At 37.3% G+C, this 16,976-nt stretch overlaps 1 protein-coding gene and 1 long non-coding RNA gene across 3 annotated transcripts; both read left to right on the top strand.

Annotated features, from left to right (window-relative positions):
• Window positions 1–304: 304 nt before the first annotated feature.
• Window positions 305–16,334, top strand: LACTB2 (lactamase beta 2). 2 transcript variants are annotated; one of them, XM_069004926.1, is made up of 7 exons: window positions 308–548; window positions 1,104–1,267; window positions 2,594–2,717; window positions 5,443–5,621; window positions 9,651–9,799; window positions 11,544–11,625; window positions 14,150–16,334. In XM_069004926.1, the coding sequence occupies exons 1-7, from the start codon at window positions 427–429 to the stop codon at window positions 14,191–14,193; spliced, it is 864 nt and encodes a 287-aa protein (XP_068861027.1). In that variant the 5' UTR covers window positions 308–426; the 3' UTR covers window positions 14,194–16,334. The 2 variants fall into 2 exon arrangements, with proteins under 2 accessions (XP_068861026.1, XP_068861027.1); XM_069004925.1 differs by lacking the exon at window positions 14,150–16,334 and having other exon boundaries at window positions 305–548; window positions 11,544–14,138.
• LOC138105204 (uncharacterized) lies at window positions 3,481–5,415 on the top strand. Its single transcript, XR_011148407.1, has 2 exons — window positions 3,481–4,174; window positions 4,419–5,415. It is a non-coding gene; the product is annotated as an uncharacterized lncRNA (long non-coding RNA).
• Window positions 16,335–16,976: the final 642 nt, after the last annotated feature.

Below are 16,976 nucleotides of genomic sequence, written 5' to 3'. Positions count from 1 at the left end.
GAGCCCACACAGCTCCTACGTACGCTCTAAGTGGGCGTCTTCCTGGGATATAGAGAAGGTGTATCTGTCTCTTTAAACAAATTTCTCTGGAAAAAGCCGGCAGAAGCAGGACAGGCCTCTCACTGGGCAGCAGCGACGCACCGACCCGGCACGGAGAACTGAACTCCACCGAGAACTGTCCTCCACAAAAGAGAACTTTATCCCGCTGGATCCCCACAGCGTTTATCGCTAGGAGCCGGGTTTTAGCCGCACAGCGGCGGCCGCCCCGCCCCGGCCGTGGGACGGGCGGAGCCGCCTCGCAGCCGGGCGGAAGGCGCCGCGGCAGGGCAGCGGGAGGCGGAGCGCGGCTGGCAGAGGCTTCCGCCTTCTCGTGTTCTGGCGTCGTGAGGAAGTGGAGCCGGGAATTCGGGGCGGTTCTTTTCAGAGATGGTGTCGCTGCTGCCGCGCATCGAGCGGCTCTCGTCGCGGGTGGTGCGGGTGCTGGGCTGCAACCCGGGGCCCATGACCCTGCAGGGCACCAACACCTACCTGGTGGGCACCGGGCACAGGTACCGACCCTGCACGGAGAAGGGCCAGGGCACGGCGGACGAGGCTTCTCTGCCCCGGCCCCTCTTGGGGACCGTGCACTGCCTCCAGCTCTAGAGGCCGCTACCGGCCTGTTCCCAAATCCCTTAGTCAGGGTTAAAAAGAGGAAAGAAACCGTACGGCATTAAATTTTAGGGGCTAGTGCCCGGAGGCGGCTTGGGCAGGGCGCTGTGGAGTCTCCTCCGGGCGACCCTTGGGCTGAGGTGGGGAATTCCGTGAGGGAGGTGGGCGGGTGTCTCAGGCCTCGCAGCTCCCCCGCGGTATTGAACGTGGCTTCTGCCACTTGCCCCGGAGTTGTAAATGTGTGGCCTACGTTTATTATTTATCCCACTTTTTAAATTGTTATGCCACGGGGGTGGAATATCAGGAGGCACGAAGTGGCGTCTGGATATGGAGACATCAATTATTGCTAAATTTCCATGTGTTGGCTTATTTTATTCATATTACTTGGCTGTCATATGACCACTCTTTATTCTCTGGTGTGTGTCTCTCCCTCCCTTTTTTTGGTCCGTGTGTAGAAGAGTCCTTATTGACACCGGAGAGCCAGCTATTCCTGAATATATCAGCTGTTTAAAGCAGGCACTGTCAGAGTTCAACATCGCGATTCAAGACATTTTGGTGACACACTGGCATCGTGATCATACTGGTGGAATACCTGATATCTGCAAAAACATCCCAAATGGTAGGCCAGAGATTTCAGATATTGCTGACAATGTTAGATACATGGCAAGAAAAAACGTTAACTGAATGCTTCTGTGCAAATCAACTGAATTATTCTTCTGGAATTGCTTTATAAACTGCATGGAATTTCATGATTCTGCTGCAGTGTGTAGATTGAGAGCAATGAAATCTGAATGTAATAGTTGTAGTACTACAGGTTTTCTTCAATACTTGTGCATAACTTCATAGTGAATTTTTCTTATGTGTGTATAATGAGAACCTAGGTTACCATCAGCATGGTATTAAGAAATGTGAGGAAAACTTGATACTTGTTCTGTTTTACTTGGACAGCAATGATAACTTGATTGTTATTTTCCCTTTTGTAAACACAAATAGCTTGAATTTTGAAAAAGAAATGTGCATAACTTTGAGATTACTTAAAGGAGCCCATTAGTAATTGCTGACAAATTCATAGGCCTCAGATCATGAAGGGAAAGCAGTGGGGCAGTCTGCAAGTAAAGTCTGATCTAAAAGTGTGTATTCCATGTTGATAAACAGTAAGAGACATTTCTGCATTGGTATCTGGGAAGAGAATAAGCAGTATGGATAATGTGGTAATTCTTAACATTATTGGATTTTGTCATGAGCTTTGTCAAAGGCTTAATTTTGTGAAGTTGCCAGGTGCTTATGTGCAACGAAGCCTGGGCACTACTGAAAACAATTGATGTCTTGGAGACATGGGTGTATGAGTGTCTTGGTGAGGCTTTTGGGCTTGCCAGCCTATGAATGTGGTTGTAAAGACTAGCAAGGGATATAAATGCCTTTCTGGGTTGCTATCTATAGCTGTTCAGCCAAAGTGTTTGCATTTTATGCACTGTTCAGAATGGTAAAAGCTGAGAGAAGTTGCAGGTCAAAAAAGTCTTCATCCAATTTTAGGCAAATGTTCAGTGATGCTTCTGTGAATCATAAAGCAAAATATGAGCACAGAAATCTTAGTGGTGGTGTAAAAACTTGGGGAGTTTGCTCTTGAGTCAAGAAAGAACATTTGTAAAGTATAACAATTACTGATCTTTATTAATTCCATTTGTGGTTTTTTGCCATCTTCGAGTTTGTCGCTGGTCCAGAGTGCCATATTCAGAATCAGTGGCTTTCACTGTTTAGTGGGTTTGGCTCTGGAATAAGGTTGTTCTACAAATATAAAGTTACTATACAGAATTTGTTGTTTGTAGTTTTGTATTCATGCTGTGTGATAATTAATTGTACTTATTCAAAAAGTAACCTGTCTGTGGAATAACTATGTCAGTGGCAAATTCAAAACATTGTTTTCTTTGCTTCCCTTAAATATTAGATTCAGAATATCGCATATGTAAGCTCCCTCGTGTCCCTCACTGTGAAGAAACAATAGAAGGAGGACATAAATATTTTTATCTTAAAGATGGAGATGTGATACAGACAGAGGGAGCCACACTCAGGTAACCATGAATTTCTGCAAGATCTTCTTTCTTCAGAATTTTGACCTGTACATGTATCCTAATTCTAATGATTGTCAATCCATACATCTAATCTTTTCAGCAGTTATGCATGTTGACTTCCTATCATGATCCAGCAGGATATGTTAATACAAAGAAATTGTTTTTGTGAATGAGAATTATCAGAAATTAGCCTTTGGATTTAGTCTTTGGACTCAGCAGAGAAATTAAGAATATTTCCCTAGAAAAATACTTTCACCAGGAAAACCAAATAGGATTTTACATGCATTCTCATCACTCTTACGTAATTAGTTACTATTAAAATTGTGGAGGTCTGTGGTAGTCTGGCTGGATTATTTAGCATGGCTTTCTTTTTACTTTAAAAATATTTCCCTAGGAGGCTCTAAAACATTTAATACTTAAAATGTTAAATTTTAAACCTTGAACTTATGAGGTTCTTGTAGGGTACCAGTTTTGGAGGACTTCTTTCCATGGAGCATACTGCCTATGTTAGTCTGAATCAGTGTGAAACAGAAAGCTAGTCTGCCCCATGAAAGCACACACACAATAAAAAGGTCTGACCATTCAGTTTTCAGACTTCTTTCATTAACAAGGCATTACTCTTATAAGGACAAAGTTTGCTTGTTTTCCTCAGTTTAGATGGGAACTATATCCCACTTGTAGAATATGTTACTTGGTTGATTGGAAGAAAAAAAAACATTAAAAAAGAAAAGGGATATATTTTGTCCAAACGCATTTTATTTTATTCGTGTAAAAATATAAGTAAAAAGAGTATTATGTTGCATACTGAAGACCTTTCACTACCCTAAGTTGCACATGTTTGGACAAAAATTTGGAGATGGAAAATAATTTTTTTAACTTCAAGTCAGTCAAGGATTAGCACATTTTGAAGTTTGGGATTGTGGAGGACCAGGTGTGGGCATGTTTTGTCTCAGACATTCTGACTTGTGACAGGGAAGTTGTGATTGGCAGGGAGAATCCCCTGGAGGTGGGACAGCATTGTCCTGAGCCAACTTCCTTTTCTGCCTTCAGACTCACACTTTCATCCATCCCCCACCCCAGCTCAGTTTCTGAAGGGCTCAGACAGACTGGCTGTGCTGTTGTGGGAGTTGGGAGCTTGTTGCAGGTTGTTGTAAAAATACAGGGCTTGTTAGCCAACACCTGTGAGAAGTTTGTTGTGTGGATTGGGAGCTTGTTGAAATGTGTCATCAAAGTGAAGGGCTTGTTAGCCAATGCCTCTGAGACCAAATAGTGGGTTAGTTGCAGGAGTTAAGGTGATTGCACCAGAAAGCATGGGAGTTCCCTGACATGTAGTCCGGTGTCCTTGTTGATCCTGAAGAGAATTTATAACTTATATACATTTATAACTTTATAAACATCACAGCCCCTATGGGTGGGTTGTGACAGGGATAATGCAGCCAAACTTTGATTAAAAGCAGGTATTCTCACCTCTTACTTGGTAATTACTTTAAGAATACTCTTAGACCCACGACTGCTTCCAAAATAGCAGTGTGTGCATGTTAATTTTAGTTGACAACCTTCAGGTTTTCAAGGTGTGCCAGGCAGTCTTGAGTTCTCTTTGTGCTATTTTAATGGTTTGGTTTCCTGGTCAAGAATTGAAGGATACCATTTCCCAAAGGTGAACTACAACCTACCAACTTGATTTTGATGTTGCCTCCACAGGGCATTGGCTCACCTGCTTTCTGGTGAGCTCAGTATTCAGCAGGAGCTGGAAGTCATTGCATGAAATGATGCTGCACTTGTGGTCTCCCAGCCCTGCATCGACGTGGCTGGGAGCTGTTTAGCCTTGCCCTGTACACCACGATTGGCACCAGCTCTGTCAGTTTCTGATCACTGCTTTGATGCATCTGCCATTGACAAGAAGGTTGTAATGAATTTCTGCAGTGACGCTGGTCAGAGTTGTGTTACTTTCAGTCTGCATCAGCCTCAGCATAAGTCTCTTCTGCTTTCCAGAAATCATAGTGAAAGGACACCCCAGTGCAGCTCCTTGGCAGCTCAGGTTAACACATGCTATATACATACCCACTGTCCCTTTGCTGCATGCTAATACAGTGCTCAACCAAGCTGTGGATGAGCTTAATCCTTCCCATGCAGGTGTTTAATGGCTTGCACATAGAACAGCTGAATAGACCATGGTTCTTTGTGTTTGATGGCTGTGCTCCACTGCGCTGTGGGGCTTTTAAAAATAAACTTCGGAAAAATAAACTTTGGAAGACTGAACTTTTTCTGAGTCGGGTTTGGAAGTTTGTAGGTAATTTCTAAAAGAATAGACATCATCCATACCCTTCTTCCTAAGTGCAGCATGTATGTCAAGAACTTCACATGTTTCAATCTGGAAATGACATGTCAATTTTCTGTTTTGAAGCTTCAGAGTAAAGCCCTCTAAAACTGAAATTCTACATGGCTAGTCAGCTCCTTTAATGCACTTATATTATGGTGTGTCATGCAAGTAAAAGCATGTTAGAGATGATGATTGGTGTTCTTTGCATGGTATAAGAAAATGGACTGGGATTAGGCAAAGTGATACCTGTTTACATCAACTTTTCAGCCTCTCTTGGTCAATTTTTTTTGGTTCTTGTTACGGGCTGCTTTGCAAGTGTATGATTTTATCATCGTTTGTTCTGGCTTCAAAAATGAAATATATATGCTGTATGGAAAACATATGCTTTCTTTGCTCTTTAAATAGAGTTTTATATACACCAGGACACACTGATGATCATATGGTTCTACATCTAGAAGAAGAAAATGCTGTATTTTCTGGTGACTGTATTTTAGGGGAAGGAACAACAGTAATAGAAGACCTGTATGATTACATGAAAACTTTGAAAAAGTTGCTAGAAATGAAACCAGATTTGATATATCCAGGTAAGTGTTTTTATTTTTAACTGCTCTCTTTTACTGTGTAATTTTTAAATATCTCCTCCAGGAATTTGAGAACTATTATTACAATTAAACATCATTCCTGATCTAACAATTCAAGTTCATTACTTAATAAGTGCTAAGCTAAGATAACTTTGTCATGGTGATCGGCAAAACTTAAAAATTTTTAGTGATAGGTATCTTTCCTTTGTGAAATTTCTTCGTTTGAGGGTGGATCTTGTCTTTCTGTGCCCAAAGACTCCAGAGGCCAAAATCTTTCACTGTTGGAATCATACAGCAAATTTAATTTTCTTATTTTACTCTATCCCTGTGCTTTAATGTTATCCTGGAAGAAAAAATAATAGTTGTTCTTTCGGTCCTTTTCATCCCCACTTGCACTCACTGTCAATGTGAGTAACCTAGTAGTGTTTTTTGAGAGAGATGTCTGTCCTTTGCAGTACTGATTAATCACAAATTCATCTTGGAAAGCTGCAGAACTGTAGTATGGTTGTCTTACTTAATGACTTAGGTTAAATTTGAACAAGAGCCAAGAGGCCAAAAATGTTCTAAAAAAAAGTTGCCAATTCATTCAGTCTATGGCTTTCCTTTAATCCTTTTCCTCTCTCTCCTCCAAACCTTGGGAATGCATTTACTTTTAATATATACCCTGTCTGTTTGACAAGACTGCATTTTAAGAATTCATTATGTAAATAAGGTTTAAGCTCCTCATTTGCTTTTTCAGAGCTACATCTCAGGATTTTTTCTGACTTCTTCTGTTTCATCTTCAACTTGTCATTCTAAGCTACTGTGTCTATGTTCTCAGTTCTGCCTTGTTCCATTAACCGTCTATGTTTAGCCTACTCTCTTGTGTTCACTCTTAAAATAGCCTTCTTTTGAAGTAGGTGCCCTTTAAGATCTAAGCATAAAAATGCTGTTTAAGAAAAACATCGTAGATATTCCATGGATGTGGAGGTTGATGTAGACAGAATAGTGACTTGGTCATATTTATTGACTTAACTACTGTTAAAACTAACAGTAGTTTTTTAGCCTCCAGAATCTCAAATCAAATGTTTTACTTTCTTTCTTTCTTAATACCTCCAAATAAAGCCTGTTCCTCAAACTGAATTTCTGCCTTCCAAAACCCCGTATATAAACCAAATTCTATTTGGTTTATCAATTTTATCTGTTGTATTTCACTCTATTCTTAATGGTTATGTATCTAGATTACACATTCACCAAGGCTGAACATTGGTGCTCTTTATTTATAACTGTTTGCTACTGTTTTAACTGTGTGCATACTGTACTTCAATTAGGAAGCCAGTCTGACATGGTGCATTTTCAGTGATGATAGCTAAGTATTAAGATGGTTTGGAACCAGCTTTCTTTTTTCATCCATGCACCACAAAATGTATGTGCAGTTGTGTAGAAGGTGGCTATTGCCCAATCAGAACAATTGTTGATACTGTTGGGTAACTGCAGCAGAGGTGGTTTGCTTTAACAATGCTTTCTATATAAGAAAAGTACTTTGTCTGTGCTGCAATATTAGGCCTTCATAATTCTTGAACTGTTTCTCTGTTCCCCATCCATGCTTTAGCACTCATGTTGTAGCCTCAGAATTAGGTGAATTTTTGTAACAAACTGACTGCTGGCTAGGTGAGAGTAGGTGAATTTTGTCAATCCTTCCCCTTCCATGTTTCTTTTTGAATATAATGTGGGAATGACTAAGGCAGTCCACTCATGATACCTAATTACAGATGATATTTGATGAGAATCCTTGGGACAAAAAAAAGGGCATTTTAGTCAGCAGAGGGCTCCCCATCCTGTAATAATAAACAGTGTTCCTTGGTAATACAGAAAAAAGCAGTACTGGAATTAGGAGTCTGTGGAAGATTTCATGAGCCAATTGTTTTCTTCGCTTCTGTCCTTTGTGCTGTAATTTAAAGTAAGAGAATCTCACACTTCACAATGTGTTATGAGGAAATAATATGAATCTATCTGATATTAAGTCTGAATTCATGGAAAGACATTCGTATTTTGAGGGTGCTTTTTGTATGCTCAGAAACATTTTACATTTATTCAGATATTGATCCATTTATTCATTAATAAATAAATACCTGTGTTACTGTCCCTGAAAAATGATGGATGGGAAAGTTCCACATCTGGATTTAATTCCAAGCTTTCTGAGATCATTTTAATGTACATATATTCATACACAACAGCTATGGATCAGATGATATAATGGATATGAAATCCCTTTAACTTTGCAAAATGGGGGTTCCATTTCAGGTTCTGACATTGGTCTTGTAGTCTAAGTCAATTAAATCACTTGGAAGAGTAGAGCCAGGTTTTAAGAATGCCTTATGATTCCATGGGCAACCCTTAATTTTGATTGCTTTAGTGAGACTTCTGTCATTAGAGAATGCAAGAGAATGGACAGTTAACATTACAGTCTCTGCTTTGTATATCTTACTATGTTTTTTCTACATTTAAAGTTTTGGGTTTATAAAGGCTAACAGTAGAGATACTGTTATACTTGTAATTTATTTTGTAAGGAAAAATAGCTTCAGATTAAATATGTTTGAAATCATTAAATATAAATGCATATGACAGTATAGTTTTATATTTAGACATTAAATATCTTGTATTTATAATACTTTATTTAAACAAGGTAAGCTTCAATGTATACTTAGTAATTTCAAATGTGCTGAAGTGAGTGTATAAATTGAGATATGTATAAATATTTTGACTTATAGAGGGATGGATTCCTTTGATGCTTTAGTTCAAAACATGAAAAATCAGTTGCTCTTTTTGTATAAGCTGCCTGTCCTCAGGCAAAATAAGCTTTAATTTAAAAAGCTTAAAAAGTCATTTAATCAGTAAAACCAAAACTACAAGCAAAGAATATGGTGATTTTTTTAAATAGTCAGAGAACCTCAAAAGAAACTGATTTTGATGATACCAAACAACTCCTAAAAGAAAGCTATGTCTTTTTACAGTAGTTTCTTTTATACTAATTTTATAAATTACTTAGAGTTTACACTGGCAGAGCTGGAAGTTACTGCTGCTATTTCAGGTGAGTTGTACAGGCAAAGAAATAGGAAACGTTGCTATAAAAAGCATGTGATGAATATTTGTGCAAGTCACTTCCTCTACGGGTAACATATTGAGCTTAATTTCTGTGCATGTAGCTCTCATGGCTGAACAATATTTTCTCTGTCATTTTAATGTACCATGAGGCAGTATTTGATTTTTCATAAAGGTTAGTGCTTTACCAATTAAGCCTTTTCATAATGTGATTCAAAGGCCTGTCAGTAAGTTGGAACATTTCTGATCTGCCACAGTCAGTCCAGGAAAAAACATGTGTTTTGGTTATTAAGCAGTCAGACATAAAATGATCCACCCATAACTTTCCCTGTGCCTTCCTTTTTTCCTGCCCTGACTCACTATGATTGGCTCACTTATTGGTCTTCTCTTAATTTTTTTTTAAAAATTAATAATGCTTGGGACAGTGTTTTTAAAGGCATGAAATACAGTGTATGAATCCATTTTGAAGATTTGTTTGGGAAAATTACATGTCATAATTAAAGATGTCACCTTGGTGTTTGCCCCAACAGGACAGTAGTACCTGAGTCCTTTGCATCAGCCATTATTGTTCCAAGGCCAGTATCAGTTTAAGTCATTAGTATCAATATCCTTTGGGGAGAGGAAGACAGGCAAACAGAGATAATACAGTAATCTGGATCTCATTTTTTAAATCTGTTCAGCAGTGAGCTTCTTTCATTTTTTCTAATAGCCTAGTCTTCCCTTGCTTTCCTTATTCCTTCTGAAGTATTCCCTTTCCCCATTCAGACTTTTCATATTCTTCCTTTCCATCTTAATGTTTTTCAGATGCAGACTGTGATACAGACATTCAAACCTTTTTCTCATGACTTTTAAATCTACTGGAGTTTACATAAGAATGTTTCAATTATTCAATAGTGTACTTAATTACAAATGTAAGTAATAGTGCTCTGGTACATGTGTTTTGATTTTTAGGTCATGGCCCAGTAGTACGTGATGCAAATACTAGAATCCAAAACTACATTTCTCACCGACTTGCACGTGAACAGCAAATTCTAAATGTTTTCCAGAAGGATGCTGGGAAATCATACACATCCTCAGAGCTTGTAAAGATAGTATACAAGGTAATTCTTGATTAAAAGTTTTTTAGATCAAACTAAAGAAAATTGAGTTTGTGTTCATAAAATTTGTATGTAAGTGGAAATCATGGTGGCTTTGAGTGAAAACCATGGTGGCTTTTTAAAAGGGATAAAAAGTACTTCTGCCTGTTCAGGGTTCACTTATGACTGTGCATTTAAATTGTCTTGTTTAAGCACTTAATTGGAGCAGGGCCCAGACAATTCTTGGGAACTTATTTAACTATCCAGATGGTCTTAGGCACAGTTTCATAAGACTGAGCAAAAATACAATTGTAGTGCTTGGTTCAAGGTGAAAAGTATGACATGACTGTGAGTTGTGGATTTCCCAAAGTGTGGAGCATCCTGAAGGTTGGCTAAAAACTTCCAGTTCTTGGTTTGTCAGTCTGCAGGAGATTGCAGGTGAACTGCCGTTCAACATAGGAGGATATTGCAGCTCAGAAGTTGGATAGTTTGTATGTCATTAGACTGGTGTAAGAGTACTTTTTTTGCTACTTCATCATCCTTCATGTAACCTCTGCAATTTGTCCCTGTGGTGTGGAATTGCCCTCATAACAAGCAGAGTTAAGAGATACAGCATTTCTACTGTGGAGGAAGATGTCAAAGTTGCCAGTGGCTGTGGCTTGGGAACAGGTCTGTAACAGCTTCTCAACTCATTTTTCATGAGCTGATCCCCAGTTTCCAAAAGAATGACTACATCACACTGAACATTTTGCAGTCCTGATGTACCATTACCTATGGCAGTTCAGCTTCTGCAGTTCTCCTGCCTGATCAATAAGTTTTAAGTATAGAGCCATTCTCGTATTTCTGTAAATCACAAACCGCTTGTCCTGTCTGTGTAAGAATTTTTTTCAGTCCTATTTAAGCTTTATATTATGAAACAAAGTATATGCTTTCAAAATATTCTAAAGGTTCATGATTTATTTAACTAGTTTTCTAGTGAACTTTCCTGCCACACATACTATTTAAAGAACTTTTTACTTTTCAACAAGGAAAAAAGAGCTTTACCTTTAGGATGATGGAGCTGGAGAGGGGGATTTTGAGCAATCGTCTTACAATCATAGAATGGTTTGGTTTGGAAGGGACTTTAAAGGTTGTCAGTTTCCATCCCCGCTGCTATGGGCAGAGACACCTTCCACAAGACCAGGTTGCTCAAAGCCCCATCCACTTTGTCCTTGAACCCTTCTAGGGATGGGGCATCCACAGCTTTTCTGGGCAACAGGTGTTACTGCTTTTTATGTAATGAGCATTGAAAAATTTTAAGAGATATTTTGTCCTCCTGAAGCTGTTTCGTTTTTTTTATTGTTTATTCATTTACAGATACTAATTGCTACAGGATATTTAAACATATGCAAATGTTGTGATAGATATCTGTGGAGAAATGCATCATAAATTTGTCTTTAAAAATACTCAGCTGCACTGACAACCCAGGGCAGACCAAGCTCTGAAGAGGAGTCTTCTTAGTGCTTGGCCAAAGTTTTCATCTTACAAATGGATAATGCAAAAAACCCGAGCAAAGTAAACAAAAATGTGTTGTTAGACTACTTATTTAACTGGTATAAAATTGATTTACCCATCTTAGTTTCCTGGTGTTGCGTAACTAACTGAATGTTCCACATACCAATTCAGAAGAGGAAAATCTGTGGTAATAAACCACGCATTCTCTATATTGAAAAAGTAATTGATGGATATTAAAACAAATACAAAATGCATATTTTTTTGTTCCCATTAGGAAATACCTGAAAATTTACTTCCAGCAGCAGAAAGTAACCTCTTAGTCCACTTGAAGAAGCTGGAAAAAGAAGGAAAAGTGTGTAAGTGGTGGAAGGAGGATCATTTTCATTTTGATGTTCTATGCACTATTTCTGATGTTATTTTAATGCGTTATTTTCTAGGGAAAAAAAATGCAATTTTTTGCAGTAGCTGTCCATCAGACAAATTGAAGTAGAGTAGTATCTAAAATGGTTGTACAGTATTTCCAAACTTTTAGAAAGTATTTTGTAAAGTATTTGAGTGCTTAAAGCTCAGATTACTGCTATGCATATACCTTTAAATTTTTATTTAAAACATACCATAAAATGCATTCCTAAAGCTAGCTTTTATACCTTCCTGTATTTTCTGAAATTCATACCTAAATATGCATGTAGGGTTAAATCCATTTTATGGGTTTACATTTAAGTTTTTGCTCTTGCAAAATGCATGTTTTTGTGTCTATGTGTTAATAGTGATGGTTAAAATCACACAGTGTAAATTTTTACAATTTCTGATTAGTACAGTACCTAAGTAGAGCTGCTGTATTTAGTTTACTGTTTTTACATTGTGCCTTTACTCTTAGTGAACAAGGTGAAGTATTCCATTTCTGTAATGGCATATGCCTGTGGAAATGTTACTCAGCCAAAGCTAAGGAAAATACTTCTTCCTGTACAATACGTAACTGCGCCCAGGACTGTCTATAATTACATTCATTTACAGCTGTTGCAGATTTTCAGCATTTACCAACCTGAATAACAACATGAATTCAGTATATTTTTTTCAACTTAGACCTTCTGTTTGTCTTAATGATAGAACGGCTGCTAGGTGCTAACTGAACAATTGAGACTTCATTTTTCTAATAATAATAACAACCTTTTATTCAAAGAATAAAAGAAACCTTTTATTCAAAGAAAATAGACTAGAATCATATGAATACAGTCATTACTGAAGTTCAGGAAATGTTCTCTTTAGTCTTCTTTTGTGCAGAATGCCATAGAATCTGTACCAGCGTGGTACTTACTGCACCAGCTTTTAAATATTGTCTCAATTCTTGGTTATTAACATACATCATTGACCTATACATTTCTCCAGTTTTGTGGCACCAGATTCATCAAGGACCTCAGGTGCTGTTTATCCCTTCTTTTCACTCTCAAAGTAGTTCAAGCAACAGCATTTTCTGTTAAGATCCAGTAATGGATAAATTAACTTTCTCCTTAAAGGTAGTCTTCCCTACAAGAGACTCTGCTTCTTGAATGCCCAGGAAATAATTTGGTTGAGTGAGATACTGACTTAAGGGTTTGTTTTCTCAAAACCACCCTTTTCATGTTTACCAAACAAAAATAATGCATTTTTTCTCAGAAATCACTTTCCAGTTTTGAAGAGAGAGCAGATACAGTCATGTATCTGTTCACAAAGTATCAGCTACTTCAAATTATTAGAATGGTTAAATAACTAGAGGAGATGCTAGTCAGAATAATTGTTGGGACTCTCCTACTCCAGCTGTTTTGTTTTTAAACTTGAGTTTGTGCTCACAGAGAGGGTGGGACGCAGTCTCATCAGACCACTTGGTGTTGTTACGTGCTGATCCCTGCAGCTTAGGCCCAGACCTATGGTAAATGCTTAACATCACATCACCTTTGCCCATTTTTCAGTTCAGATTAAGGGCATCTGTTAAGGAAAACTGATTCTGTTGATTCTGAGCATGTAGCATACAAATGCTTGTGTACTCATGGTACTTGCTCATTTGATTTTAATATCCTTTGATGCCCTTCCCATACTCCACGACCTTGCAGCATCTCAAGTTTTGTTCTCATTATGGAAGACGTGAGCTGTAGACATAACACTGTCTGCTTAATTTTCACATAACGTTTTTCCAAAGAAACATCTTGTCAATATCGATAATGAATATGACAAGCATGTTACAACCTTACAAGTGAGTTACTCACTGCAAATTATGGCCATATGCTGCCTGCTGCAGTCATTAATTAACCACTTCATACTAGGGATTGTGGGTTTTGTCAGTACATAACTTTTGTAACTGTAATTGGGAGTGACACTGCCTCTTACAGATGTGCTTTTCTTACTTAAAACAGAAAAGTAATGTCTTGTAAGCAGGAGCCTGGCACAATGCTCACATGTAAGCTTTCTCCCATGTTTGGGTATAAATAATTTGGTCATTGTTTCACATCATAGCTGATGAAGAGATAAAAATAATTTGGCTGTTCTTAATTTATCAGCACAGACTTTTTTCCATCTGAAGGTTATAAATTTCAGAAAATGCAACAAGTGCTACCTCAGATTTCTTAATACCTAGAAAGTTTAATATACCAAACTTTAAATAAATAGAGGATCATTAAAACCTTTTTATTAATCACTCTTTATACTGCTAGGTTACAATGTGAAACAGTTAATGTTTATTACCTTCCATTGAAACTGGCCCGAAGAAAAATATTTCATTAGTTTCAATAAAAAATGTCATGTGTAGACATACATATGCATGTACAGGTTAAATTTGAGATTATCTAATGCTTATAAGTAAAATCTAACTGTTGATCTGTGACTAATTTGGTCTCTTTTTCTTAACAGTACGTGATGAAACACCCAGCTTCAGATGGAAAAACAATTTATAAGTTTGGCAAGATTGCTCAGGAATGTATTTAATCTATATGGTTTCTGTATGAAAAAACATAATGATGAGCTCAGAGTATATGTAAAAAAACTCCTTTTTTAAAAAAAAAGTGGTAACAATTTTAAACCAATGTTACAGTAAGTTAACTAATGTTTTTCATGTTCTACTTTATTGGAATTTTAAAAATATCCTGGTGAGTACTAATAAAATGGGATGAGTGTGAAGAATTGAATCTTACCCTTGTTATAAAATGCTGAGTTTTATCATCAGTGGCAGGAGACAAATAGCAAGGTCTTATAAACTTAATACTATGATATCATAAAGCAATATTATAAACCTAATAAATCACATATATAAAAGAAACCTCTAGTAAAAAAAACAGAAAATATGTTATTCTAAACCTGTTTTCACCTTCTTGTGCTTCTCAAAAAGTGATTTTCTAATAAGTTACCTGTACAGTCTAAAAAACCAAGTTATTTTTGCTAACAGATGTAAATACTGGGGTTTATGTTCCTTTGCTAATTCAGCTGACTGTGCTCATCTTCACTGGTTGCTCAGTGCAATAGGTGCAATAGGAAAGTAATTTCAGGCTTCTGTGTTTTTTGGTGGAAACACCATTTCTATGGAATTCATTCAAAGGATTCATTAATTTTAATTAACGAATGTCAAAAAAATGCACTGAGAACAGACTCTTAAATTCTTTATAAGGTTCTGCAAGAATGTGATTAAAAGGCTGTATAAATTTACATATGTATTACAGGCCATATGACGTTAACCTTGTCTGTGACATCATAACTAACAATCTTTAAGTTTTGCTGCTAATCCACTTAAACTACAAATATTTTAACGAAAAGGTTGTATTTGGTTGTAAGATACTGTATAGTATATTAAAGTATGTTTGGAGATTAATTTAAACTGCAAGTTCAGTTCTCTGTGTACCTTATGCTTGCAGAATAGTGCATAAATATTTGCATTACTTTGTGTATTCAAAGTGTGTGACATTTGATGATACATACATTTCTTATAATGTTGGCTCAGCCTTAAAAATCAAAAGCAGACATGAGATGTTTGAAAGTATCAAGGACAAATATACGTCCTTGAAAACCTTTCACCATTCAATCCTGTACCCTCATTTGTGTAACATGCATATGTTTGGGTACTTAAGGCATGTCTTAATAATTGACATTATTTTATGAAGCTGATGGCATTTGTTCTGATCAGCTGAGACAAATCCAAAACAAAAATACTCCCAAGAATAGCAACCCTGAAACTGAAATCATATTCTGAAGTAGTAGCCAGACCCCTGAAGAAGGGAAATAATTACTTTCTGCCTAAAATGATGCTTCTTGCAAACTTCATTGATCTGAAATTTGGCCACATCATGACACATGCTCGCTTGTAATTTTTTGTGCAGTGCCATTTTGAGGTCTTTCTCAGGTCTTCTAGGTTTCCTTCCTATTGTATTTTCTGTTTACTTGCATTTTTACAGATACTTTCTATCCCTTCCTCCCTCAAACATTTTTTTTTCCTCAGTTCCTTTTGGAATAGTGACTTCATTTTCACATGGACTTCTTTTCATTAATAATTAGTTTTCCTATAGCTATTCCATGAATTTTTAGTTACCTTTTCCATTGTTAGGAATAAAAACATAATTATCACTGCTTTTTTGAAAAAGATAATTCACATGATCTGAATGGTGTCATTTTGCTTCAGGAAAATAGAATTCTTGGTGAAATTACAGTTTTCTGTCATGAGGTCTGAGAACCTAAGACAGCAAACTGCTATGAGGAGGTGATGTCTTACTACCTTTCTGAGCTAAAGAAATCCAATTTCACTTAACAATTTCCTTCTGTTTTACTATACATTTTTAAATACATGGAAATGGCTTTAGAATCCAATTAAAGAATTGTTGGAACTTGAAGATAACAAAGAAAGCAAGAGGATACAAATAGAAAACTCCATGCTCTGTGCTGTGCTGCAGCAAATGCCTGACATCTTCAAAAAAACCAAGGAAAAAGACTGTTCAATGAGGCATGTCATTAATGGTCCTGTATGGTGTCTTTGGAATATTAAGAGCAGAAATTGCACTGCTACTAAGATGTATATATAATAAAGGATACTTTGCTATGGCGTGTTGAAAAAGTCTCAAGGTTCCTTGTTGGTTATGTCAAGTGGAATGTTTATTTTAAAAAGGTGGCAATGTAAGCTAAATGCCGTGTATGTGTAAAAATGGGGATTAGCCCGTTCACATCCCTTGTGTGACCATGTTCATCTGTGCAGAATGCATTAAAAGTGACAAATAAAAAAAGGGGAGGGAGCTATTTCTGTCTTACTAGGTTAGACTGGCTAATACCAGTTGCTGGGATAGCTTTCTAAACAGCTAGGGACAGAAGCTGGAGGAAGCACAAAATGGGTTTCCAGCCTTCCTGCCAGCTAATTTTAAGATCCTGTGCTGAGAGGCAACATCATTTATTATGTTTAAGACCTAGAAGTTTGATGGTAGGTATAACCTTTTTTGAAGTTTTCCATTCTGTTCCTTGTTAATTTGCTTACTCATATTTGTGTTAAAGTACTGTTCTTGGTTCTATCTCTAAGCATGTTTGATGACAAGTAAATTCAGGAAAGGTTCCAAAATAGAAAGGGTATTGCTCTGTTTGTGTCTTGTTACTGCAGGTGCCATAATACGCTTCCTGCCAAAGTTGCCATGATCTTGCCACCTGAAATGCTGTATTTGGTTTGGTTGGCAAGGTCTTGGCAAGCCACATGTGATGGTGGCTTCTGTGA

Source organism: Aphelocoma coerulescens, chromosome 2 (assembly GCF_041296385.1).
Source record: "Aphelocoma coerulescens isolate FSJ_1873_10779 chromosome 2, UR_Acoe_1.0, whole genome shotgun sequence".
In the NCBI taxonomy this organism is placed as follows: domain Eukaryota; kingdom Metazoa; phylum Chordata; class Aves; order Passeriformes; family Corvidae; genus Aphelocoma; species Aphelocoma coerulescens.
Note: the sequence above shows the minus strand (reverse complement) of the source record. Positions and strands in the feature narration are given on the sequence as shown.

Excerpts from the sequence above, each read along its gene's own strand:
- LACTB2 (XM_069004925.1), top strand. The coding sequence starts at position 427 with ATGGTGTCGCTGCTGCCGCGCATCGAGCGGCTCTCGTCGCGGGTGGTG. Across the intron at positions 549-1,103 it reads CTGGTGGGCACCGGGCACAG|AAGAGTCCTTATTGACACCG; the intron begins GTACCGACCCTG and ends GTCCGTGTGTAG. Across the intron at positions 2,718-5,442 it reads ACAGAGGGAGCCACACTCAG|AGTTTTATATACACCAGGAC; the intron begins GTAACCATGAAT and ends CTCTTTAAATAG.